Here is a 27052-nt window from a genome sequence, read left to right on the forward strand (position 1 = left end):
CCAGCTTCCTAGAGTTGAGGACCACGTGCACTTGGGCATGCCCATGGTCAACCTGCCTCTGCCTCCACTCAAATGTGGGAAAACGTTGCTCTGAAATGCTGTTTCCAGCCCGTGATTGAGGCACGGCAGCAAATAGCACCCCTGGGTGAACCCGGGAGGACAGCCAGGCACGAGGATGGTGCAAAAACAACATGTGTTGTTTCTTAAATAACCCAAGATGATTGTGGCACATAAAATAGTAGAGAAAAGCTATTTCAAAAAATCAGCTATAGCCATCACACTAAACACTCTCGTAAACCTTCCTCTTGTTATAACCTTTATTATCTCCTAAAACCACTACAGTCACACCTAGTGCTTTACATGGAGAATAAGAACAAAAGGACTTTCCTAAAAGCATTAGGATCAAAGCATTTGAGCACAGATTTAATGGTTTTATGTTTATTGCATGATTAGTTTTGTTAACATGCCAAGAAGCAGGGATTGGCAAGCTGCTGATTTTTTTCAAATAAAACTGCCTAGTTTAACTAAATGCAAGAAAAAAGTTTAAATAAATACGACAAGAATATTTCCACAACTGTTTCCAGAAAGGTCTGAACACGATGCTAAATCTCTCCTGCAATGCATCGCTCTGCTCTAGCACAGTGGCAAGCTTGTGTTTTTGTTTCCGCAAAAATTTGTTTTCTGTTTCAGAGTTCAGGAATGATGAAGATCATTCTGTTTTACCAAGTATGTGCAAATTGCTTTAAACTAACCCTTGCTGCATTTCCTATTCTGATATTTTGCAAGATGATTGGATATCTTGTTCATTAAGACCTCGGTAAAATAGAAAGGCTGCTACTTGATTCACTGGGCTGGTAGCAGGAAAAAAACCGCAGAATATGTACCCCAAAAGCTCTTAAAAATTTGTACAAAATTTCTGGCTGGTTGTGCCCAGGTTCTGACCCTCCCGTGGGAGACTGTGACCTGCTCTTCTGCACTGGGAGCTCATGCTGCCAGGCTGGGGGCTAGGAGCGAGGTCTGTCTGGCACCAAAATAACTCAACAGCCCTGGGCACAAATGAGCAAATCTTGGTGAAGAGGCAGCGCAGAGAAGTCAAGAAGAAAGGGAGCTGCTCTGCTTCTCCTTAACTTTGTGCATTGAAGGGGCAGCTTAACACGGGGCAGAAAAGCAAACCACCAGAAAGAACCTGGGCACATTCTCTCCCCAAAGTGAAAAGTTTCAGAAAATGCTGTCAGACCACTTTTCCAGGCCTCCCATGCATCCGCCGACGATTTGGGAGGTATTTGAGGTAATGAATGCAAGCTGCAGTGATCACCAAATGAATTCCCAAAGATAGGTATGCTCTGATAGCTCATGAAGGGCAGGGCTGGGGGCTGGGAAGAATGAGACTAAAAATGTCTAAAAATGGCAGATTCTGCCAGGAGCAACTTTTTGGAGGAAATTAAAATCAAGCCTTGTAGGTTTAGATTTCCACACATTAAGGATTATATGGAAAGTAAGTGCTCGTAAGTAAGCCCTCGTTCATCCTTTCCAACAATCTGAGCTGAAACATGTGCTGGATGAAATAAAGCAGAAAAATGACAGAGCCTTACAATGCTTTACATCCCCTTTCCGTGGGGGGCTCTGCTCCTGGATGTCAGCAAACTTCTCCAGCTATGAGAAGAGCCCAACCATGCATCCTCGTAGTTACATTTCAGCATCCTTACAGTCTACGTCAGCTCTTACTATAACTTACACTGCTGCTATCAGATGCTGAAATCACAGCACTGTGACTTCTGTAGCTCTGAAGTCTCTCGAGCACAAGGGACATCAGAAGACACACCACTGAGGAAAGCCTGGATCATTACTTGCCAGCTGAACCTTCACTAGAAGTCTTAAAATGCCTGAGCCTTTGTGAATTATCCAGCAACAGAGGCTCTGTGGCATCCAAACTAACTTAATTAGCCTCACAACAGCAAGGTATCTTAGCAGGTAACTCTCTTGGCTTCAGTGAGACAAGCAACAAGGCTTAAACCAAGGGCGCAGCTCCATGCTATGGTTTCTCCAGTGGCTGCGGCACTTTAGGAGATATTTAGGAAATATTTGTTGCCGCTTTGAAACCCTGTTCCTTCCACCGACCTGTTTTAGCGCGGTCTCACACCTGGCTGCATCGGCAGGTCCATGCCTGCGGGGTGGGAACACAGACTGCGGGGCAGGATTCACCCAGCCAGGCTTTCCTTTCCTGCAAAACTGTAAGAGGGAGCCATACCTTAATGCACACGGCTGCTAGGAGTGTGTGGTCATGGTGATTTTAGCTGGTACAAGGCCAGAAAATATATCTGATTTTTGTACATTTAAAAGGGAAGAGTGGTCTCTACATTCAAGGAAGGGCAACTGGACCAGAGACCTGAGCAAAACACACCAAAGCACTGCACTGCAGTTTAAAAGAGGCTTTAGAGACACTTAATCCGTGCTGACTCCCCAGAGAAATGGGAGGATTGAAAAAAAGACATGAACTTTAGGGATTTTGGAGTGTGTAGTCCAAGTATGTTGGTAAGCATTGCCCAGAACCCCTGTGGAAACATCCCAAGGAGCCCTCGCAGAGTCGGAGGGCAGCCCTTGGTGTGCCCAAGAGCAGGCTTTGCCCCACTGTCCCCAGGAGCATTCCTCGCCCCAGGCACGGGCGGAGAGAGAACATCCATGCTGGCTCAGTGCATGTGGGGTCTCCATCCTCCAGCTGCACTGCTCAGCTCTGCAGCAGAGGCACAGATTTTCCCAAGTGATTATTTGCAAAAGGGAAAAATAAAACAATTCACTAAACCTTCACCTTCCTGCTGCCAAACCAAGCTGCAGAGACTGGTGAGTGACCTCAGATGATGTCTCGTAACAGGTTAAAAAGGAAAAAAGAAAATTTCTCAAAAACTTGATGTCTTGCTGCAGCAGAGGGAAGAGGCTGGTGTGTCTGGAGCCCATTCCTCCAGCAGCACAGACTGCCCAGAGAAAAGGATGCTCTTGCGCTCTTTAACACCTGCAAGATTTAAGGGCCTGAGCTCTGAAGTCAATACAGTAATTTCCCTGAGCTGGGAAACCTCACAAGATACGTGGGAGAAAAGCAGGTAACCGCAGCAGGAGGAGAAGCCATGCATCTCCTCTTCTACAGCATCCACCTAGTAAGTAGCACCTTCTCCCCCCCTTTCACTTGCCCTGTTGTCACATCCCATACAAAGGCTTCCCCAGGTACAGAAATCAGCAGGGCTCAGAACACACAAAGCTGCCTTAAAAGATATGTCCCTGCCTGGCTCCACGCTATTTAACTTGAACAACAAACAAGCAAAAGCCCCTAAATAGCCACTGGCAGGTCTCTCCAGGGAGGGAGGGAGGTGTTAGCTGGCATTTCCTCAAATTAGATGTGTGAGCTACCCAAGGACACCGGTATAATGGAATGTGGAAGGCACTGATGAAGCCTATTTTCCATGCTGTGGCACTTTTAGGAGAGTAGCAATTGAAGCAGCAAGCAGCCTAGGCTAACTGACACTTCATATTTTCAGTGAACGGTTGTATTATAACGCCATTTAGAAGTCCCAATCAAAAACAGGACTTCTCCGTGTCGGATGGAGTGAAACACAAAGTAAAGAGCTTGCAAAGGAACGTCAGCCCTATTTCACAGACATGCATCGCACCAGGAGTTTGCAGGAGTGTTGGGAGGTTTCCTGCTCCCAGGTTTTATAAAGAAAAATCTCGGATTAATGCACTAGGGATCAAATACTGTCAGCCTGCATACGGTCTTGGGCATCAGACAGATTTTCATCCATGCTGCTGGCTCACTCGCCTCCCACGTGAGCTAGTAAAAATTAAAATATGAATAGAGCATTAAGTGCCTTTGGAACAAGACTGACTACATCATTTTTCCTTAATGACTTCACAAATCACTCACCAGGAAAGTTAGAAACACAGTAAATGTCTTTGTGCTTAGTGTCCCTCATCATCACACATCCTTGTTTCTAAATGCTACAATGCCTAGGATCTGAGCAACAGCAATTATTGCAGTTTGGGGTATACGTTGTGAATCTGGAGTATGGGCAGAAACGCATGCAGACTTCCTAACGCCCAGCTCAGGGATCTGCTTGAAGATGCTGAACTTCACAGCTCATCCCTGAAAGCGTGTCACTGCTCTAATGTGTCTCCTGCAGTCTAATGCATATTTCAATTACTGCACTCAAAGCCAGTGCTTTGGGAGACAAATATTCCCAGCAATTGCCCTCTTACTTATTGCTTTATTTCTGCTGGGTGTGTGAGTGTGCGCATATGTGCCTGTATAGGAGGTCTACAGACTTTATGAAGTCAGCAGCCATGGATGGGCCACCCATGACACAAAAGCTGAAGCCAGTCATCGCTGAACAGCAGTCCCATCACTTGTTCAAGTTCAGGCCAGCTGTACACAGCCTAGAGAATGACCGTCTCATTGAGAAAATGTGTAAGAGGGGAGGCGTAAAAAGGCAACCACGGAAGGCACACCAAATGCAGCCAAACAGCCACTGTACTTCTTTGGGAGGAGAAAGGCAAGTATTTTACAGTAAGTTAGGACAGAAGCATGGGTTGGACTATGCACGGTAAGAAACATCAGTGAGTACTATTAGAGTTACCTGCTCCGAGTGAGAAGGTGCAGTGAGGAACTTGGGAAAGATGCATCATCTGGGAGTAGGGGGAAGAGAAGAGATCCTAGATACAAGAAAATAACCTTCCTGAGTCTAACCACTGGTCCAGCTCACATCTGTCCTGGCAGTGGCAATAGAAGACGCTATCAAAGGAGAGCAGACGAGACTGGCCATTCTCTGCAGCTCATTACCCTGCTACTTCCCAGGGAATTAGGGAGGTTAGAGGGGACACTGCTGCCCAGTCCTTTTACTTCTCCATCAGACTAAAAGACACTAGATTTAACCACCAGGTCAGATCACAACCGGTGCAAAGACTAACAGGTGCCTGCAAGGGAGGAGTGTGGATTGCAAAAGCTGAGCATCAAGTTGCAGGAAATCAGTCCTGCAAGGAGTCGATCCAGGAAAGCACTTAAGTGCAGGCTCAGCGTTAAGCACACGGTGCCACAGGGTGGTCCCTCACCTGCGGTGTAGCAGACGGGCTTCGATGGTTGTTATCCTGCTCTTGGAGCATAAACACTAGCAAACAGGAGACAGCAGAACCAATAGCAAAAGTATACCTATATAGTTCTCCTTATTTAAGGAGAAACAGAAGTAGCAATGAAAGATGGTGATGATAAGCAAACAACAAAAATGGAAAGGAAAATAAAAATCGGAGATTTTAGACTAGCAAGAGAGGAATAAAGTGATGTTCCTCTACCAGACAGCTGGGTACCACTGGCTTCATGCACTTGTAACCAGCTTGGAGCCACCAGCTGTGGCTCTAAGCCTCAGCAGGGACGGCGGGCACTGAGCTGAGGAAAGAGCTGCAGGAGCATCCATCACTGCTGCCCCAGAGGAGCAACAGGCTGAAACTCTTCAAACAAAAACCCCAACTGCATTTACTCTCCGAGATGAGCTCTGAGAAGGGCACGAGGCAGTGAATATGTGGATGGTAAGACGGCTGGCACGGCTCTGCCCTCCCCAGCTGTCACCCAGGGATGCGCAGTTTTGGAGGGTGGCTGAAGCTGGGCACTGGCGGTGGGATGCTCTGGACTGGTGACACACAGCAGGGAGTACAGGGAAGGGCTGAAATGGGTCTGCTTTGCTTTTTTAAACAAAAGCAAAGAGGTCTGCACTGTCAAAGGCCTTTTTCTGACTGGGGAACCAAAGCAGACAACTACTTGCCTTTCATCAGCACACTGAACTGGGACTTCCCGGAGTCAGGCGGTCTGACTGATCCTAAAGGGGAGACAGCCAGGAACCCAAGGGACAGCCGCCTTGGTGGGCCAGCCTAAGCGTACAGTAAACAGCTCTGAGACGGAGACAGCTTCAGACAGATAGCTGGGGATATGCATAGGCTACCAAGTTCTCATTTTGGTCTGGATCAGCTTTATTCAATCTTCACTAAGGCATCTATTTCTACCTGTTTTTCTAAAGCCACCCAGTGCATCCCTCTGCCTGGGTTACGGGTGCTGGGACCGTACGTGCAGCCCTCCTCTGCTGCAGCAACATTTGTCCTTCCCCCACAGGCTCTCGGGGTAGGATTGTTTTTATTAGCTTTCCAATAATACCTGGCACTACAGAGAAATACAGACTTGCTGTCGTAGTCTCAGAGCCTAAACCATCATCGTATGAATGAAGGACAGAAAAAGCAACGTGAATCACTGAGTGACTGGAGAGTTCAGCGTGCCTATCATTTCATCTTCAAGGATGGCTTTGTTATTGCAAAACATGTGTAAGGAATCATGCAGCAGCTCAGTAATGCTGCTGTCACAGCAAATTCATTTTCTGCAGAAGAAAGTAAGAGAACAGCAGTTATAAACACTTGCAACCAAATCTGCCCCTGGTTATCACTTCTGCGTTAGCAAGAGCTGACATCCTGCCTGCTAAGAATGTTACCAGAACAACGACATGGAGAATATTGCTGTTGAACAGTCTATTTTCAGCCAGCTTTGTGGGCAAGGTATTTTGTAAACAACGCGTTGGGGCTTTGACAGAATTAAATACAAATAACCTGAACTTTCCACCGACACCAATTCTAAGATTAAAACTCCTGAGTGCCGGCTCCCTGACAGAGGCGTTGGCCAGGTAGCCCTCCCGCTTCCCACCAAGTCCAGAGCCCCTTCGCCGCTACCCACGTCCCTGCGTGCAGCTGAAGAGCCCTGCAAAGCCATCAATGCCACCAGCTTCCAGCTAAGAGGATGCAGCAACGGTGTCCTAACCCAGACCTGAATTCACATTGATAGTAACAGAGTTTGGAGCTTAGCCAGCTAATATTCTAATTATTTTACGCCAAGCTTCCAATTCTTCGTTGTTAGATCAAAAGGCCCTCAAAGATTAAGATACCAGCGTTTCTGCCTATTCGATAAGGAGGTGGGAAGCACAGACCGCCATTTTGCAGGCACTAAGAGCTACACAACCATTGCATTAGCAGCTAGAACTTTTGATACCCAAAAGCGATAAGTACTTGACAAAGCAGATTACTTTTAAGATTATAATACTTTCCGGGAAAAACCAACCAACCAAAAAATCCCCAAACCCACCTGCTCATTTTCAACAATTCAAAGTCAAATAATTACTGTCCCAGTGCCGCGAAGCTCAAATGAGTCACCCGACTGAACCAGGATAGGGTGCTGTGAGATATAATTGTTTTAGCTTATCTGTGCTCATTTCCTAACTTGGAAAGAATGAGAAGCCCACGACAAGTTAATTCAGCATTATTCATAAATTGTATCAGGATACAGTTGGATATTATGGTAAACTCCAAATTTCACAGACATCATTGCAAGGAGCAGATCTGCTCCGAGAGAAGTGGATTCAGCCTCAGGTTTTAAGTGAAGCGATGGGCAATACTCCCTGTAAATATCTCCCTCGTTCTGGAGAACGTGGTGAGATTTCCTCTCGGTATTCGAGAGCATGTATGGAGATCTGTGTTCATACCATAAGGCATTCAGAGGAGAAAACACACTCTTTGCATCCTGGTGACAGTCTCTGCATGTTTTCTAAAGCATTATTTTAATAAAAAGGTCAGGTCTATCACACGGCGTACAATTCCGCAGTGTTTAAATACATGTTCTTAAATAAGCATGGAAATAAAAGTGTCACCTCCTCTTAGTCCTCTTTGAACATACATTATAATGACAAGGCATCTCACCAGTCTCCTGTTATAAAATTATCATTTACATACAGAATCTGTTTATTCATTTAATTATGTCTTTAAAACCTGGATTTAACCAGCCAGATAAAATCACTTGTTTACTGTATAAAATCCCAGTGGAATTTCACCTGAGGACTGTGGGTTGGACTCTTCAGACTCTCTCTGCTTTAATTTGTATGTATTTTATAGTACTAATTTCACTGAAACTCGAGTAAAGCTAAGCCAATCAGATGCTTGCAAGAAATTAGTTATCCAAACTTTGTAATTCATACGCTTTTAACTGTGTTTGTTTAATTATTGAAAATGACAGTTTCTGTTGGAGAACAAAGCAAGTAAAAGAAAAGTGAGTCAAGAGATGGAACATTGCAGTACCATTTCAGAAAATTTAGTAGAAGTTACCAAAACTAAGTATATGATCTTAATTTAGCGAAAGACTCAAGAAATCATTATACAAATTCATTTATGATTACATTCTACTTGTCTTTAATTTTCACTGTTCAACATTAACATTAAACATTGTAAATGTATGCAATATTTATATAAAATTAAATAACAATATTGGAAAAATAAATACACTTTTACATAAATACATAAATCCATACTGCTGAAAAGTTTCAGCTAATACTATACTCTTGTTTCAAAAGTGACCAAAAAAATATGGTAGTGACACTCCATCCCAACAGATGAAGTATGTACAGCTACAGAATGATGTTTGCAACCAATGACAGAGCTAAAGCAAATCCAGGCAATACCACACTAAAGAAAAAAAGTTTGGACGTTACTACCTACAGTAGTAGCACGAGGTAGACATACATGTGGAGTGTTTTGCAGGAGGGACACGAAGCCCTGTTGACCCCATAGATACAATTCAGTCTTCAAACAGCTCTGGGGTCCCCTACATCAGAGCCAAAGGACACCTTGGTAATAAGACTAAAAAAAAAAATCAAGTCACTTTGTGGCAACGACTGGGGCTCAGCTCTGCAGCCCCGTCACCCACGGAGGAGATGCTGCAGGCAGGATAGGATGCCCCTGCCCTCTGCCTGTTTGCCCCACATCCCACCCGCTCCCAGGAGACTGAGCAAGGACAACCCACCAAGGTTAATACAACTTAGTAGAGTCAAGGGTATTTTTCCTGGGTGAAAAAAAAAAACCACCCAACCCGAAACCAAAATACAGGACTGCACCCTGCATTTCCAACAAAGAGGAGCAGACGCAGCCCTGGAGCCTGTTCCTGAATAGCTGTGAAGAGACTGAACGCTGAGCGACACCAAAATGCAACACAACTCTGTCCCACCTTTGGTTCTTGCAAATGGTCCAGCACAGGTAACAAAGGTTGGCAGCAACTCCCAGCCGGTAATTCTGCGGGGAAGCCACCGCACGCGTTGCTAGCTCTGCTTAGCTCACCTCGCTCATTTTTAGCACCAACTATATCAGCGTACAAGTGATCCATTAGCACCTCAGATGAAATATTTCATATCAATGTCCCTTGTACTGGTGAAGCACCGTATAAACACCAGTTCAGCAGTTTTATGGCTATTGCATAATTCACTGAGGTATGATAAAAATATTGAGGAGTGTTACTGAAGGCATCCACATTACTGAAAGCACCCACAGAAACGAGAGTGCGGTTACGTTTTAGCAAGACGACTTTTCAAACCGTGACAATTAAGGAAGTCCAATACATTACAAACAGGCCTCTTTTTCCTTTTCCTATAAAGTGCTTTTGAGTCAGATTAAATTTTTTTTTTTTTTTAAATCTTCTTCAAATACTTTTAAAACAAAATACACAATAAAGGTTGACATTTGTTTGAAGGCCACTCCAAAACCGGCAGGTCCGTGGTTTCCAGCACGCCAGAAGTGCCCCAGGCAGCGCTCGCCTTGGCGCGCCAGGGCTCCGCGCCGAGCAGAAGGCGCTGCTCTGGGCAGGGAGGATTTCAAAGCTGCGGGACCCAAAATAGCATTCCAGCCCTGCGGTTCAGGGCTGCTCTGCCCTCACAAGAGCATCTCTGTAGCAGACTCCTCCAGCGGCAAAGGAGCAGCGTAATGCACCTCTGCTCCAAACACTATTTTGTTAGGAGAAAACTCCCAGGGCTTTAAGCCTTCCACCACCTTGCTGATCCCTTACTGACTTAATGATATCTAGAGCGGCAGCTGGAGATCAGGCCAGACAATAACTCTCCAGAACTAGAGAGATGCACGAGAATAGCTTACAGGTGCCTTTGCACAGTACAGCACGCTCTAGTATATATACACAGGAATAGAAATAGAGCACGGGTGTGAATGCACACCTGTTTCTATATAGCTGTGTGTGGGGGCAGGTAGGGACACGCACACACATCTATACACACTTGTACATGCTTGGGAGTTGATGCGATTTAGTACACGTTTTCCCCTGTCATCTTGCTTTTGGCAGAGAACACACAACTGGTAAGCCAGTAGGTGCACAGTGCAGTATTACCTTTAAGTATCAGAACAATTTAACTTCATGGAAATGTACTGCTTAGATGCCAGGTTTAAATCCATATGCAAAGAACTCAGTCAGAACCAAGACTCATAATGCACAGCGCTCACACAGTGTAATAAAATGGACAAAGGTGGCTACTTAGCAGAAAGTGCCTTTTAAATTAAAGGACTTGAGCTCCCCTAATGTAAGCCCTTCCTGAACAGATGTTATTCTGAATATATTGTCAATAATCCTCATTAAGTGCAGTTTTAAGACACGAAGCATTAGCACCTTGGTTTGAAGCAAATTAAATCTGTTGTTACGGGATATCCACAAAACGGTTCACAAAGAGAAAGAGTTTATGGTCGTACCGAGCTCCAAGGACCAGCGCTCCAGGCAGCATCTCTAGGACAGTCTTGCACATTGCACTGCTCTCTGTCCGGTGGCTTGTCAAGGATTTCACAGCTCAGATCCGTAAACCTTTCTCCATTAGGGCGCTGGCACACCACCAGCCGTGTCCTTGTCCCTGCCCCGCATGGCTTCGTGCACTGGAAGTCAGCAGAGGACAGAGCAATGACCGTCTGGGCAGCAAAAATACTGCCAACCGGTTGCTCGAAGCACTAGCACCTCTCGAGACCCGACGGCTGTTTCTCTTCCCAGCCAACCCACTCCGGCCAAATCCCCCCCCAAATGCTGCATGAGCCTCAGATGGGGCATCAGCTCCTTCAGCTTCTCTCTTCCCAAAGCTGTTCATGCTGCTTCACAATGATATTGCCAGACCCAATGTGATAATGGAGGTTTATGTCTCTAATTGTTCATCTCAGATGAATTTTCAGAAGGGAGCAGTGTTTTTATTAAAGAAAAAGGGCCTTCAGTTAAACTAGACTTCTCTTAAAAAGAAAAAACACCAAACCACCTCTCGATTTTTGTAGAATTTGCTTTTGCCTGGGAAGAAAATTTTCCCGTCACGAACGGAAAGGAAAACACCACCAAGCAGTTGCTAGGGTTCACTCATTTATCAGAGGCTGCCTTACATGCTCCAATCTTTCTAATAAATGCCACCGCCATATCCCCCTCTTCTCCCATTTTTCAGCTACCCCCTAATGAAAGCCTTCCCCTGGGCAGGGAGCCCAGGATGAATGGTGCACTCACCTCTCCCCAGTTGCCATAAGCCCACTGAGGACAGGGGCCAGATTCGCACGATCTCTGCTCCATGGGTTTGCTTTTCTCATCGCAGTTATTTGCGGTGTATCCGTTTTCATCTTGGCACACCACGACCCGCCGCTGAAACCCCCCCGCACACGTGCTAGAGCACTGGAAGACACAATTGCCCGCGGCTTCGTTGAGTCCAGGAATAATTCTGCATTCCCAGCTCCTTCCCAGTGCCTTGAACCGTGGGAATGCACCGCTAGAAATTTAATACAGCTAACAGGCATTATTAACTTCAAAACCCAGCTATTACTAATAGCAGTGCAATGACTTAGGTGCTGACTAAGCAAAGAAAATAAACAGGAGCCTAGTTTTAAGCAGGTGAGTAATCCCCACTGCCTTTAATGAATGCAGTGTTTGACATCCCATTTGCGCTTAATTCCCTTTAGGGACTTCCGTGATAAAGCACTGCAAACTGGTTGGGGTGAGAGGAGCTGACATTAAGGCTCTGCTGTGCTTTGGCAACAGCTCCACACAGCTGTAGATGTCCCGGGAGACGGCCAAGAAGCAGAGGTTGGCCTTTGCCTCATGGAAAATGATGCCATCAGCTTTCTGCCTAGAGAACCTTGGAGGTACGAGGGGTGAGAGGCTGAGAAGTGATGCCTGTGCCCTACTGCAACACTTGCTCGTGTGAACGGACAGCAGGGAGAAGGATCTCTCTTTTCCCTGCGTGGTGACTTTAAAAAAAGCCTGGATTAGCCCAGGAAAAAGAAAAAAAACACCCAAACCCCAGCAATAAGAAAATCAGGGCACTTACAGCACCCCAGGGGCCAATCCTCCACTGATTGCCTCCCGGTATATGCGCACGGTTTCGGTTCGGGCTGCCTCCAGGGTGCAGTTTCAGGCGATGATCCGGATAGAGGAAAGGGTGGATGGGCCTGCCGTAGTCGTGGCTGTTTGGATGACAAGGAGACATGGAGCAGTCTTGCTCGGTGGCAGGGAGGTCGTCTGGATCGCACTCACTCCTATCCACCAGCTGGTCACTGTAATTGATGCAGATCACTTGTCGCGTTGCCTTACCTTGACCACAAGTCACCGAGCACTGCATTACAGTGGGAAAAGGAGACACAGTCATGTTTCCAGCTTTGAAAATCAGACAGACAGCTATTGCTAATAATGAACAGCAGAAAACCTTAAACTCCCCACTTAGAAAAGGGCAAGTGTGACAGATTAACGAAACACATTTCCAGCAATGAGGTCTATAAGGCTCTCCTGCAAGAGACAGCGTGATGCTTACAGAGCTCCACTCCAAGGGCTTCCACTGCCCGCACGGCGTCACGGTGCACATTTCTGTGGCTGACGGCTTCGGGAGGTGGAAACAAGCTGACTCGTCGGCCACCGAGCCCTGGTCATCCCGACAGCTGACGTATCTCATCCGGGTACCCTTCCCACATGTTGCAGAACACTAGGGAAGAGCAACAAGCACTCCACTAGAAAGTTTCCTGACGTATATTACAAGGGCTTTGGAACGAAAAGTTGGTCAAATGCACTTAAAAATATCACATGGTCTACTGTAAAATAATCCTGAAAGTATTACGACACACGCTTACCGGAGTCCAGGATCCAAATCTCCACTGTGTCCTGTGAATGCCTGATATGGATCTCTTGGTTTCGGGACTATTTGGATGGGGAGGACATGCTGCTATTTCACAGTCCTGTACATGAAATACATGAGGGAAAAGAGGGAAATAAAGAATTTGCAGATGTTTCAGTTAAACCACCTCCTCTTCAATGTAATTATGAACAACACGCAACGTCCTGAAAATCTGTGACCTGCATGCTTGCATGTTGGCAGGCTTTCTCCTTGCGTCCTCTTGGCAAATCAGCAAAACTTGGTATCAATACCCCGAGGGCTTCATATGCAGAACCCTCAGTGGACTTTTGACTTTATGAGGAACTCTACAAAAGGGATTCCCATAACCATGTACCATCTCCATGCATTAAAACCAGATGTTTTTGAGGCAAAATATGAAAGTTCATTACGAGAGCTCTGGTACGAACACACATCTGCAAAGCAGCAACTTCATCTCCCTTCAAAGCTCGCTTCCTTCAGCACGAGGCCTGCAGCCCACTTAATAAAGGTTACGCTGCTGAGCTGATTGCAGCCCTTTGATTCCCTGCAGCTCACCAGACCACCTATATCCATGTGCTGATCTTCACCACACACTAAGCATGCAAGGTTTTGGGGACAGGCATGTCATTCTGCTCAGCCCTGGTACGGTGCCTAACAGGAGGACTCTGGTCCTGTCTGGACCTCCTGGGAGGTCTGGCGACAGAAATGATGAATAGCCATGACTTTCCTCCATGAGCCTACAAGTAGTCATTGCCAAAAATGAAATTAATACTGATCGTCACTGCGAGGGAACAGAGCGGCTCTTGACAAATGGCAGAAATGATTTCCGCATTGCTATGATTTTACTTACATTGGAGATGTGCATGCCAAATGACGGCTGATGACAAGCGGGTTTGTTACCCCTTGACTATAGTGCAATTGATCTCCATACATGGGAAAAACAGCCCTTCTCTAAATGTTGTGGCCTTAGTTAAACTCTGTGAAGTCATGCAAGACTGAAGCTGGGCAGGGCATGAGCACTACGACTCTCCTAGATGACAGACAGATGGTAATGTTCTGTTTTATTCAACTCCTTCAGACACCCTGGACACATCTTCTGCTTGAAATGGGAATTTACACCTTTGCTTCCAAGTACCAGCGAACACAGCATGGAAAGCCTCTTCAGCATGTTTGCAAAGGGTGTGCAACATTTCTCAATTTATCCGGCCAGGGTGTATGCATCTGGAACCGTAGCTGGCACATACACTATATTGGCACATGCAGCAGACAAGAAACGATGGCCCCTAGCTGTCATTTGTACCACACAGCAATGGTCCTGCAGCCAAAGGAGCCCAGCCTGCAGCCAGGCACCCCAGACCCCAGCCTCTGAGGCTAGTAAATACTGTGCCATCTTATCCTTCTGGTCTCTGGTTGTCCTACCATATTCATCTACTGCTGCTTCTTTAGCTCACGAGCTCTTGGAGACCAGCATTAGCTCTGAATCTGGACAGCCCCTCGCACATCCCGTCCTATGACTAGAGCTCCATGGATAAAAACCATAAGCAAAGGTAATCTTTACCCCACGAAGTCTTGATGCCCTCATAACAAGTCGTCCGTTGCCTTTTTGGCAATCTGCTGCCTCAGAGTGTACGGTTAACCACATGGAGAGGCTCGGGATGGGAACTCCCCGAATACAGCTTCTCTGTCCCACTTCTACCAAAACAGGGTGCTGTGCTGCACCTTTCCAACAGCCATATAGCAGACCAAGACACTGCATTCAGGGCAAACCTTTGCTGCAGCAAGTCATCCCCTGAAGCTGCAGCCTGGATGCCTCCGTACGCACGCTGGCAAAAGATGGAGACGGGACAGCAGGATTTACCTGGGTATCTGTTGGCCTGGTTGCAGCGTTACACTCGCTATCGTCCACCACTGACACGTAGGTGCCCATGACACACTTCACCGCTCTCATCTGGTAGCCTTGGCCACAAGTCATTGTGCACTGGGAGGGGACAGACGGGAAAAAGAAGTGCTGGGTCTGAGTAGCTGCTTCAGTTAGAAAGTATTAATCAGCCCAGCCTGTGTTTAGGCATGTAGCATGAGCAGCAAAAATAAAACCCAGCTTCCCTTCTGGTTTCTCTCCACTTCATGCATTTCAGCTTTAAATTAGGTCAAAGTTTTAACTCACTGCGCCCACCAGAGCCCTGCACGCTTCACTTGCTTCCTTGGGAATGAAGGTGCGAGCATTTAAATGATTTACTTTGCTGCACACAGTAAATCATAGTCTGGTAGAACCCGCATCAGAGCCTTCTTTAAAACTGGTTGTTCAGCCCCACGGTAGCACAAGCGGCTAATGAATAATTTTGCTGGTGGGAAATAAGTCTGAATGGGACAACTGGTCTGGGTTTGCTGCAGTTTTTTTAAGTCAAGAGCTAACAGCTTTGTGGAAAAGGAGATGCCAGAACACTCTGGGAGAAATGAGCAACTTGTATTTTAACAGAACCCCCCCCCTTCACCAACCCAGAAACTGGAAAACAATAAAAGCAACAAAAGCTATTCAATGGGAGCAGCTTCTCTGTGAAAATTAGGCCATGCATTTACATGCCTAAATATGGATTTAGGAGCATAACCTTGGAAACCCTTTTTTTGAAAATCACAGCCAATTTAGGATGACACAGATTAAATTTAGCACAAAGGGCAGGTACTGTTATTGCTGCCCATCCGCTGAACCCAAGCGAACAGAGGGCTGCTTTGGTGTGCAATTCAATTAACACAGCTACACCACTGAATTTGGATGAAAGGGTAGTGCCCAGCCTTGGCCACCAGCAACCAGGTCCCACCAGCCCAGAGCCCCGTGACGGCTCTACGGTACCTGGCCCCACGGTCCCACTTGCCACGAAGCACACTCTTGCTGCTGGCACGTCTGCACCGACTCCGGCTTCGTTTCGGGATCGCAAAACCTGTCGTTTAATCGATCTTCTCCAAACTGACACCAGGTCTGGCGGTGTTTGTGCCCTTTTCCACAGGTGACCAAGCACTGCGAGGAGTAAAGCGCAAGATCAGACGGTGCCGGGGATGCGCTGCCAGCTCAGCACCTGCCCCGGCGCTGAAAAATAAACCTGGAGACCCGCTGCAACCGCTGCTTAAAAACTGGTGCTGATAGGCAGCTCTTTAGCTAATGACCGCGTGCTCTGGAAAAGACGAGTGTCTCGCAGTGAGACAGGATTGCTCTGAGGAGCTGGTCCAGAGCAGAGGCTGGAGCAAGGAGAGCACAGCCGGGCTGGGACCCTTCAGCAATGGGCAAAGCGAGACCACGAAGGCTCTTGACTTCCAGCAGCTGTGAGATGTAAGGCAAAGTCGCAGCACTGCCCGACTGGGCTTCAGCTCTGCACAACGGGGTGCTGAAGGCTTGCAAAAAACTTCCTCGGCTCCGAGTGTGTGCAATAAGGGTCTCGGCTCCCACGGGCTGCAAATGCCCCTACCACTGCCCTGGCATGGCTTGGGCTGCCGGCAGCTCGACCCAGAAGACAGATATTTTGCAGAGAACGATCCCTGTTCCCACTTAATTGCTTTCATCATTTCCTAAAACAAAGCGATTCACAGAAACGAGAGCTATTTGGCCACAAAGGTGACAAGCAGCTTTTGAAGACTGTTCTCCAGCATCCCAGGTCCCGCTGCATGGAAGAGCCTATCAAGATATGGTTTTGTTGCAATGCAAAGGACACCAGCAGCAGCGGAAGAGGTAATGGTAATAAACAGCAGAGAGAGGGCTGAGCAAGATATCAGTAGGGTGAAATCCTGCCCTCCAGCAACAGCCAGAGCTGTCAGGGCTCGCGAGGACAATCTCAAGGGAAAATGAGGGCAGAAGGTATTCTTCTTTCCAAAGGTGCAGAGGAACCGTGGAAAAACTGGGGAGAAGTTACTGCAGGACTGGAGAGGAACTAACCCCGTGTGGCTTTGCGGGGAGGCAAATGGCCAGTTGACCAGTGGCGACAAGGCCAGTGACTTCGGTGCCTGCGCACGGGCTCAGGGAGACCTTCTGCAAGGTGCCACCACGACCCGGGGCGGAACCAAAACACGAGGGATGAGCAGGGACAGAGATCTCTCTTTGCAGGCACCAGCCCCTCTGGGTGGAGGACCAGCAGGGTGAGCCCACCCTGGTGCCCAGCACCTACCTCGGACCAGTCGCCCGTTTTCCACTGGGGGCACAAGAAGTCACTGCATCGCTGGACCGTCAGCTTCTCCTGCTGACTGCACTTGCTGTCGTCCAGGACGTCGTTGTAGGTGTTCACGCACATGGCTCGCCGCCGCCGCGTGCCCCCGCCGCAGCTCTTGGAGCACTGGGAGGGAGAGACACTGAGTAAATACTTTCTGCCACCCGGTTACAGGCCGAGAGCCCATTTATTGCCTTCTCCTTCTTTGCAGTCAGGACTGCGAAGGGACTACAGAAAACCTCCAGAAGAACAATTTGTACTTTAAGTAACAGGCTGTTACTTTATATATTCCTTTAAAAAGCCAATCTTGCTAAGCTTAATAAAATCTCGCGGCAATGAGTTTCACAAATTCATTTCGGGTTATAACCCCATTATTACTTTTACAAGCGTTGCCTTTCAGTTCTCCCAAATGGCTGGTGCTCGTTCTCATTTTAGGAGAGATTAATTCCCTCTAACCAGCCAGCTCCCCTTCACCGTGCCCTCCCTGGAAAGCCCCAGGCTCGGCATTCTCTCAGTGCCAGGGCTGCATTCAGGAATTTTCTTGTTCATAGAAAAGCTAAAAAGTATAAAGGAAACAAATTTCAGAAGTCCTCTGCAGATAGTAACATGTCCTCCCCAACTCCTGGCAGCAGTGCAGGCTCTGATGGGAGAAGACAGCCAGCAAAGCTTAGCGTAATGAAGACAGGCCTTGGGATGCCTAAAAGCACAAATTAATTGCAGTGGAAAATAAGGAGTACCAGGCTGATTTGGACTACAGTGTCCTCCAGGAAAAGCAACAGAAGCAGAATCACTGTGGCCAACTTTTATATATATGCTGTCTGCAAGCTAAACAGCCTGACATATCCCCGTGCAAGGAGGAGACAGCGTTCGCCGTGCCACCGAGCATCCCTTACCTCGGTCCAGGCTGAGTACCTCCACCCTCCCACGTTACAGTCTCCTGTGCACTTCTCCCTCGTGCTCGGCTTGGGCTGGCTGCTGCAGAAGCGGTCGTCGACCTTCTCTATCTTCCCCTCCAGCCTGCTGTACTTGGAGCAGTAGATCTCCAGCGTGCGGTACCCCAGCCCACACTGGGCAGTGCACTCACTCTTCCTCGCGATGTGCCATCTGAGCCGAGGAGAGCAAACATCAGCCGTAGGGCTCTGGGACTCTGCACGTAATGTGCTCAAGGGTGTTTGATGTAAGGAAGGAATATATGCTCTTGAACTGCAAGTTTTGGCTCTCTGTAATACTTCCCAATGCTTTGTGGCTTCCGAAAATCTGAGGCAATTAACCCTGGCATTGCTTCTGGCAGGAAAGGAACCGTCATCGCATCCCTCTTACAGGCAGCAAAGCCACACTGCAACCCTGCGTGGTGGCAAGGAGGCCGGGGGAGTCCACGGCCAAGCAAGGAGCAGCGCTTTGAAGGCTTTCCACACCACGTTCCCCTGCAGGAGTGCCACCTTGGCCTCTAAAAACTAAAAGCTGAAAAACACAGCATCGGAAAACGATCTGCACAGGCTTGAGAGGCAGGATGCCTGCAAAACAGTTTCAGCTCTCTGAAGCGCGAGGTAATGACACACGAGCCCCGGAGGTGTCGGCGGGGATTAGAGATGTTCCCACCCTGCTGCCTCCTTCCCGGGATGGGCAGCAGGGGCTGGTGGCCCGCAAGGACCCCCCTGGGGACAGACCCCTGCTTCGCATCAACCCCAGCCCCAGCTCTGGGCAAGAGGTGCTGGACATGAGGCCTGATCCAGGGAGATGCTGGAGACCCTGGAGCCAACAGGAGCCGATTGCCCCCCACACCTTGCAGGGGCGGCTCTTGGGGAAGGAGGCAGCCACGTCCCCTGGAGACCTGGGTGGGGAGCGCAGAGCCCCCCGCTCCTAAGCCAAGAGAGCAAACTTCAGCACAGCTAGGAGAAGAATAAGATCAAGGGGATTTGGAGTCAATAGCTCCTGAATGGCGGGAGCCCTCACATCCCTGCCTGCTTTTCAAACTCCTGCGTTTGCCCTTCTCAAGTTTCCAACCTGTCGCAATGGCAACAGCTGTTACCTCGACAACCCGACCTACAGCCCCCATACAGCCCCCATACAGCCCCCGGTTTAACACAGCCGGAGAAACCCCTCGGGAAACACGGCCATCTGAATTGCTTCACCAGCAGCCCTTTAATGCCACCATATTTAAGCTCCAGAAAGGAAAACAGATTGCTTTTTAAAGGAAAATGGGTTGTGATGATTTAGGCCATGCTCCATCAATTCCAGCTCGCCAGGAGTTGTCTGGGGACAGCCCTGAACCTGCTCTACACTTTAAGCCTATTCTTCGCTTTAAGCAAATGATGATAAATCCAAGCCTTAGTCACTCTTTTGCTTTGAGCATATGTTTTTCCCTCTTTGCAGGCTGCTTGTAGGATGGTGCTGAGCATTTCTGATCCAGGCAGATGCAAATTTCAGGCACTCTATTGCACAGGGAGATTTTTCAACATTAGGTGAATTTTTTTATAGTTAGCGTTAATTTAATCCAACAAGAGAAATGTGAAAACGTAGAAAAGTGCCTCTCAAAACACAGCTGGTCAATGCCAATCCCGCTTGGTCGACAAAGAGGCAACTGCTAATCCTTCTCTTTTTTAAAATCTAATACAGGCTGATGAGAAAAGGAATTACGGTGAGAGGTGAAAGGAAAGAAGAGTAAACAATAAATATACAATGTAGTGTATATACATGGCTGAGTAGAGTGCACCTTAATTCGCATTCTGTGCTACAAGGCTCAGTGATGGGTTCAGGCTGGGGAATTCGATCACATCGCTGGTCCGACACTGTGAGCTGATCCGACTCTCTCGTACACACAGGTTTCCTTTTTCGTTCTCCTACACAGAAAACAACGGCACATTCTTTGAGTCATACAGGAAAGCGATCAAATCAGTTATTTCTCTTACTCCTTTTATAGTAGCAATTAAGAGATGTTTAATTATACTTTTCAATCTCTTTCGGAAACAGGGAGGGGCTTAAGACTCTCTAAAAAGAGCAGAAGGACTTTAACGCAGACGAGATGGACACAGGCAGAGCTGCAGCACGCCTGCAAGCACGGGCTCTGCTTGTTTCGCAGCATCAGCACTGGCAGGTGGCAACGATGGGATGTCAGACCCAAAACCAGACACCGATGCCTTTTGCAGCCTTAGGAAATGCCACGGAATCTCTTCTGCGCTTGAGCTTCCTCACGTGCAAACCAGGTCGCAAGGCTTACCTGGCTCAGAGGGGCTGTAAAGGTGCCCTGCTCTGAAACCAAGAAGCAGCAGAGCAGTGCTACGCCTTGTGCAATGTTATCTACTACTACAGCCCGGGGAAACAATTATGCCCATAATGTGAGAACCTCAAAGAAATCAAACGGAGAGGGATTTGACAGCACTACCCAGATCCCAGGCAAACCCAGGACAAAACTAAGCCTTCCCAAGCACCCACCTTGGCAGAGCTTACTGCAGGGCTGCCACGGGCCATATGCATTCCAGTAAAACTGCTGAGGTTTGTCCTCAATGGGGATATTAAACGTGTAACGAACGTCAGGATTGTACAAATTGCCCACTGATAAAACCTGAGAGGAAAAAAGATGAAGCGGAGTAAACGAACAGACTTCGCTGCCCACTGTTTTCAGTCCAGTAATGCTGGGCAGACTTTTCCACACGCACAACATATACTTCACCTGAAGTGTTATTTCTTGCTCAATCCGATCTGTAGAATTAATCCTTTCAATAGTATTATCCGATCCGCTGTATTCGATCACAGCATTCCCAACTTTGATTTCCCTTTTAAACATACTGACGACAAAGTCTCCATTTAATATAAAGTCTCCTTGACTGTTAGATAAGGCTGCATAGGTGCAAAAAACAAGAACTAAAGACGCAGAATTAACTCATACGTACATAATAACGTGGGTCATGCGCTCTCAGTGCTCCTTTTCACTGGGGTGGGAGGAAAAGCCCACTGGCACTCTCAAACGGAAAGGATGTAAAGAGAGCAGCAGAGCTCTTACAGACATCGTGCCTTCTCCTTTTTCCACTGGAGAGCCTCATTAAATGAAGGCTGAATGCCTGAAGTTGTTGCTAAATAGTTCACCCATAACCCAGGGCAGAGAGATACCCAAGAGGCATGCCGGGCCGGCTGCTGTACGCAGCACACACAGTCTGTATCCCCTCGTATACCGCAGAAATAATCCTGCCCAAATCTTTTTGTTAGCCGTACGGATAGGGTGGCTTCCCTGTTGTTTCCAGGTGTGTTCTTAGGGTAAATGTATGTACCCTAATTGCCCAAATGTCATTTTCTAGTAGATAATTACAGGGAGCTTGGTCAGTATCTCCCCCTCTCTCTCCCTCCTCCCCCCCCTACTTTTTATTATTCCAAATCTTAAGGTATGTGAAAGCACTGAAGGCTTAAAGCCTAAATGCTTTATAAAAGGAACAGTTTCCTGAAAACAGCAGTCTGCTGCACAACTTCACACTAATGCGATTATGTAGCTAATTTCCTAAGTTAGTTTCCCCACCATTTCACCCATCACAGCTACATTACTACAAAGCCTCTGTACAGAAAAATCTAAACTTAACACCAAAACACCAAAGGGAAGGTTTTTACACCGAATGAGGAGAGATAATGAAGCAAAACCCTGCTCGGTAGCAGACAGACATAGACGGAGAAAAACTCACAAAGCAGACGCTATACTCAACCAAATTCCACGCTTTGGAGGCTTTAATGTCATTAGGCAGTAGTAAAACTCATTAAAGGATTCCTTCCCGTTTACTGTATCTCCTACAACAGTAGGTATATGTCTTGGACTTGATGACAACATCAAATTCCTCCTAAATTGTTAAGCAACTACAAGGTTCACAGTACTGAGGGCCCAAGATTTCACACTCAGTGAGCTGCAAAATAAGTGGACACATGCACACTTCTCATTTGCTTCTAGTCAGGCCTAATGTGAAGAGATGCTTTCCCAGCAATATTAAAGCAACATTAAAGAAGATTTGCCTTCATTGCTTCCCAAGAAGATTAAAGGCCCTCCCAGAAGAGCTGAGAAGCTCTTTGGGGCTCCTTCTGGGGTGAACCAGTTTGAATAGGCACAACGCATTCCTCTCTTTCTAGAAAAGAGGAATAATGAAACACACCTCCCTCCCTCCGCCGGGACAGAAAACTACCACACCTCAGGAAGGTTTTCTTGGTACTGACGTGCATTCGTGCTGCACCATCTCATTTCAGTGCTGTGAATGTGTGGAAACGATGCAACGCGGCTGTAAGTGAATGGCTGCTCACGTGCAGGGACGGACAGCCTTGCATGACCCCGGTCTGGGAATGAGGACAGGGAGGACCCGCTCAGCTTTTTGCCTGAATGAAGGGTCCAGCCACATGGACGGGATTTCAGAGCGACAGCCAAAGCTGTCAGCATCATTTCCCTTTGGTGCACGACAGTCTCCTCTACTTGTTTCTCAAGTGAGTTCCTTTACCTTCAGTGGGCTAGGAACGACCAGCCTAGTCCCGTTTTTAACATAGCCCAAGTGCTCGCTGTAACTGGACAAGTCCCATATTTTGCAAAAATGCTCAACATACACAGGGATTTTGTGAGATGAAATGAAATGAAATGCCCTGCTCAGAGATGTAAATAAGGGACCCCGTGCTACTGGAGCACGGCAGGCAGTGCCAGGCACGGGGCATGCAAAAGAGGAGGAACAGAGCTGGGAGAGCAGCCATCCCCCTGGGACTGCAAGGGGCCACAGCCCGAGTCCCTGCTCCATCAGCGGCCCAAAGAGACTCTGAGGGACCCAAACAGGACTTAATGCCAAAACCAGCCTTCAACTGTGTCCTGGTTTTGGCTGGGATAGGGTTAACTTTCTTTCTAGTAGCTGGTATAGTGTTATGTTCTGGATTTAGTATGAGAATGATGTTGGTAACACACTGATGTTTTTGGTTGTTACTAAGTAGTGTTTATACCAAGTCAAGGATTTTTCAACTTCTCATGCCCAGCCAGCAAGAAGGCTGGAGGGGCACAAGAAGTTGGGAGGGCACACAGCCAGGGCAGCTGACCCAAACTGGCCAAAGGGATATTCCATACTGTGTGATGTCATGCCCGGTATATAAACTGGGGGGAGTTGGCTGGGGAGGTGGATTGCTGCTCAGGAACTAACTGGGCATCGGTCAGCAAGTGGTGAGTAAATGCACTGTGCATCACTTGTTTTGTATATTCCAATTCTTTTATTATTGTCATCTTATTATTTTTGTTATTATCATTATTATTTTCTTCCTTTCTGTCTTAGTAAACTGTTCTAATTTCAACCGACGAGTTTTACTTTTTTTCCTGATTCTCTCCCCCATCCCACTGGGTGCAGGGGGAGTGAGCGAGCGGCTGCGTGGTGCCTAGTTGCTGGCTGGGGTTAAACCATGACAGACTGGCAGGCGTAACATCACTCCTAATGTGCGTTTGTGTTATCTCTGCTATTGAACCCAAACAGAACTCTCTATGGGGTGAATTACTGATCAGCATGGTGGAAAAGAGACACATGGCCATGCTAAAAGCATATGTGCATGCAGCAGACTGGTCTAACACCGCACCACAAGCATTTTCATCTGCCTCTAGAAACATACCCACAGATTAGAGAAAAGAGTGACTATGAATGTCTGACAGCCAAAGGCCAAGTTATTGTTAGGTTTAAATCAAACCAATGTCTTTGGTGCAGGGTATTTCTTTACAGTTACATATCACTGTCAGACAGGGACAAGAAGGGCTCAGCCTAAGTGAAATCAGAATTATTATTCTGAGAGGAATAGAAAATAACTTCTCTTTGGATTTGCTTGTACACACGTCTTTCAGGGTATGGCATATTTACTCTCCAGCCAAGGAATGGTGACAGCAGAGACGTGTTAAGTTGCGATGAGGAGACTCCAGCAGAACTCAGAAGCCTGTTTGGTTCTCAGCTTTGTGCCTCAGCTCCCACCCACAGCACAGGCTCGATAGTCCTTCCCAGCCCCAGAGACACTCCAAGGGGGTATTTCTTATAATCTGTGAACCTCCCAAAGTTTGCATCAAGGCAGGCACGAACAAAAAGAAGGAACAAGATAAGGCTGAATGTTTGGTAGACATACGAGAGAAATTCTCCATAAGAAAACATCTCCCTTAAATGAACCCTTCATCCTCCCTAGCAGAGAGCAGCCAGTAGATATGTCACCACAACCAGACAATAAAGCAGATTTCTGGACTGAAACAAGGACTGCAACTCACCCAGGTAGTTGTCATCCTCTGGTTTCCCTGAGTAACTGTGCTGACGCACATCAATATTAGTTGCACCAGCTGGGATGCGGACCACAACGTTATAGCCTAGAAAAGATTTAACGGAAAGTCAAGGCTATTACACAGAAATTTCATTTGCTTTTTACAGGGGGAAGGGAAATGAGCAAAATTACCTCACATTACACAAGCCGATACTTTTCATTTAGGGATAGCATAAATAGTTATAAAATGGAATATGCTATAGCTAGAAGGATTTTGCATTTTACATCAGTGTTTTTGTAGATTAAGTTGTGGTAATGGCTTTTATAGACCCACATTTTTCACTATAAAGTTTTTAGCAACAGATTCTTACCATAATGCACCGTGTTAAATGTGCCTGCAACAGTTTTGCATGAAGAATTGTCCCCACCACAAACACCACATTTATCTCTTCTTGCTTTTGAATTCAGCACATGATCGCATCCAGCTTGCTTTAGGAGAAAAATTGAAGAAACTAGATTGAGCAAATACAGACTAGAACAGCATTTACAAACCTCCCAATTAAGGCACACAAAAGCTGTGTATGCAAAAGGCTGCTGTGACACAAATCGTTTTGCTTCCCCACATTTTTCTGCTGATTTACAGTGTGGCCATCCCACACCATTTTCAAACAAAAGGCTTTTTTTACAAAGCAAGAATCAGAACTGCCGTTTGCACCAGGTGATGCTTTTGCTAGAGAAAACTTCTTGCATCAATTGTTCCCATAGAGAAAAGCGTCAAAAATAATTGTGAATTGAAATATAAAGTGCTCTGGAGTCTGACTGGGAAGAACCAGGGCAGAACGCAGAAGGAAGCATCATTTGGATTCAGGCTCGGACCTCCACAGCCCCCAGTAACTTAGGGCGGACGTACAGACACCCTCCACGCACGGCTCTTCTGCAAACCTGGAGGTTGGCACAAGCTCCCGACCGGCTGGGGCTCGCGGATGCTGCCGGCAGCCCCCAAGTGAAGAGGGCACGCCAACAACCGGCTGGAGCGAGGTGCAGAAGGACCATCCTGCCAGTGCAAAACGGCAATCACCCTCGCTAAAGAGAAGGGAAAAGTACTTACCCGGCAAAGGCCCTGCACGCAGATGTCATTTGTGTCGGGGCCGCAGGGCGTCCCGTCGATGACACGATCCCGCAGCTGGTAATACGCCGTATTTCCCGCCACTCGGCAGAACAACTTGCACCGATCCTTCATCAGGACTGGGCATGGGAGGGAGGAAAACCAGAAGCATGTTTATCTGAATGCCATCACCCCGACGTGGCGATGCAGGAGGCAGGATCCGCATCCGTCCCCCCCCCACTTACTGCCGCTGTATTTGGGAACCCAGCGCACATTGGTGGGCAGCCCGTTGATGTTGAAGTGCTTCCCATCGAAGTCGGCGCACTGCTCATCCCGAAAATCCTTCTTCAGCTTTGAGCATGGTTCGGTATTACAGGATTTAAACTTCATGCGACGACCCACGCAGTATTTCCCACCGTTTTTAGGCCTGCAAAAACAAGAAAGAGAAGCTGGCTGGGATCGAGCTGGAAACGAGATGTAATTGCAGTTCTGCAACCTGTTCAGCACAGTTGGTATTTGCAACACCATTTTGATGGCTCTGTCTACATCTATGCATGTCTTTTAATTAATACCCCAGGCTGCAGGTATCTAATAAAAAAGACCATATATGCGATGCTAAAAAGGGATGAAAAAGGGAATATTTGCTCTCTGATGAACGCAGTGGTCGTGAGAGAAGCCAGAGAGGAAGAGCAACTTCTTCCTCCCCACCAGAGGATTTAGTTTCACACTGAGGGATCCCATACGGGACCATCCCTCCACAACCCCATCGGTCCTATGGATTTGGTGGCTGAGAGTTTGCATCTGATCTACTGGGTTGCAAATAACTGAACATCACAGCAGAAAGGAGAAAGGGTTTCCCTGTAGAGGCTGAAAGGCCAGGCAGCACTTAGTCCTTCAGGATTTCTAGCCCCAAATGGTAGAAATGGTAACGCTAGACACTTTTAAACAACTTTATCTCCATGTATTCCAGAAAGCACCAAAGACGGCCAATAAATACTTTACCCCCATTTTATAGTAGAATGACTGTGGTATAAACGTGGGACAACGATATCATCCAAGCCACATAAAAGCCATTGGATAAGCCTAGGAGAAATTGTCATTTTGAATTTCCCGACTCCCAGATTCAGGGCTGTAGTCATAAAACTGTTTTTGTCCTCGTATATAGATGGACCCTTTCCCAGGTAACAGCTCACTTTGGAGACCAAAAAAGCCTCTCCCACTCCAGCCACTGTCAGCAGTGGTGCGGGAGCGAGCTGCACGTGGACAGCATTGGAAGAGCCCAGCTGAAGGCACTTTTCTGGTGAGGACTCATTTTCAGCTATAGTAATGCTGCGAGGAAAAATACCCTTGGGATACAAGCTATCCTATTTACTGTCTATTCAAAGGACATTTCTTCTAGGAACTCAGGTAAGGTTTCATATGCCCATCTATGTGCAGCCTTCTATGTATATAATGAATTATAATAATAAAATAAAAAAGGATGCACCGTGCTTTAAATGTTCCACACAAATCCCCACCACCTCTGCTGCTCTCTCCTGAAA

General features: G+C 47.2%; 1 protein-coding gene across 4 annotated transcripts in view; it reads right to left on the reverse strand.

The window, feature by feature from the left end:
* The window catches only part of ADAMTS9 (ADAM metallopeptidase with thrombospondin type 1 motif 9), an 87183-nt gene that overhangs the window by 28596 nt on the left and 31535 nt on the right, over window positions 1-27052 (reverse strand). For all 4 annotated transcript variants that reach the window (XR_008233402.1, XM_052776341.1, XM_052776340.1 and 1 more), the window contains 16 exons: window positions 25757-25938; window positions 25515-25651; window positions 24778-24895; window positions 24417-24512; window positions 20856-21022; window positions 20618-20747; window positions 19899-20025; window positions 18079-18289; window positions 17147-17311; window positions 15844-16008; window positions 14854-14973; window positions 12973-13077; window positions 12660-12827; window positions 12180-12464; window positions 11366-11527; window positions 10585-10761 (listed from right to left, as the gene is read on the reverse strand). Coding sequence is in view for 3 of the 4 variants with exons in the window: in XM_052776341.1 (XP_052632301.1) it covers window positions 10585-10761; window positions 11366-11527; window positions 12180-12464; window positions 12660-12827; window positions 12973-13077; window positions 14854-14973; window positions 15844-16008; window positions 17147-17311; window positions 18079-18289; window positions 19899-20025; window positions 20618-20747; window positions 20856-21022; window positions 24417-24512; window positions 24778-24895; window positions 25515-25651; window positions 25757-25938 (2515 nt within the window). In the remaining variant the exon portion in view is untranslated. The remainder of the gene's footprint in view (window positions 1-10584; window positions 10762-11365; window positions 11528-12179; window positions 12465-12659; window positions 12828-12972; window positions 13078-14853; window positions 14974-15843; window positions 16009-17146; window positions 17312-18078; window positions 18290-19898; window positions 20026-20617; window positions 20748-20855; window positions 21023-24416; window positions 24513-24777; window positions 24896-25514; window positions 25652-25756; window positions 25939-27052) is intronic.

Source organism: Harpia harpyja, chromosome Z, assembly GCF_026419915.1.
Source record: "Harpia harpyja isolate bHarHar1 chromosome Z, bHarHar1 primary haplotype, whole genome shotgun sequence".
Classification (NCBI taxonomy): Eukaryota; Metazoa; Chordata; class Aves; order Accipitriformes; family Accipitridae; genus Harpia; species Harpia harpyja.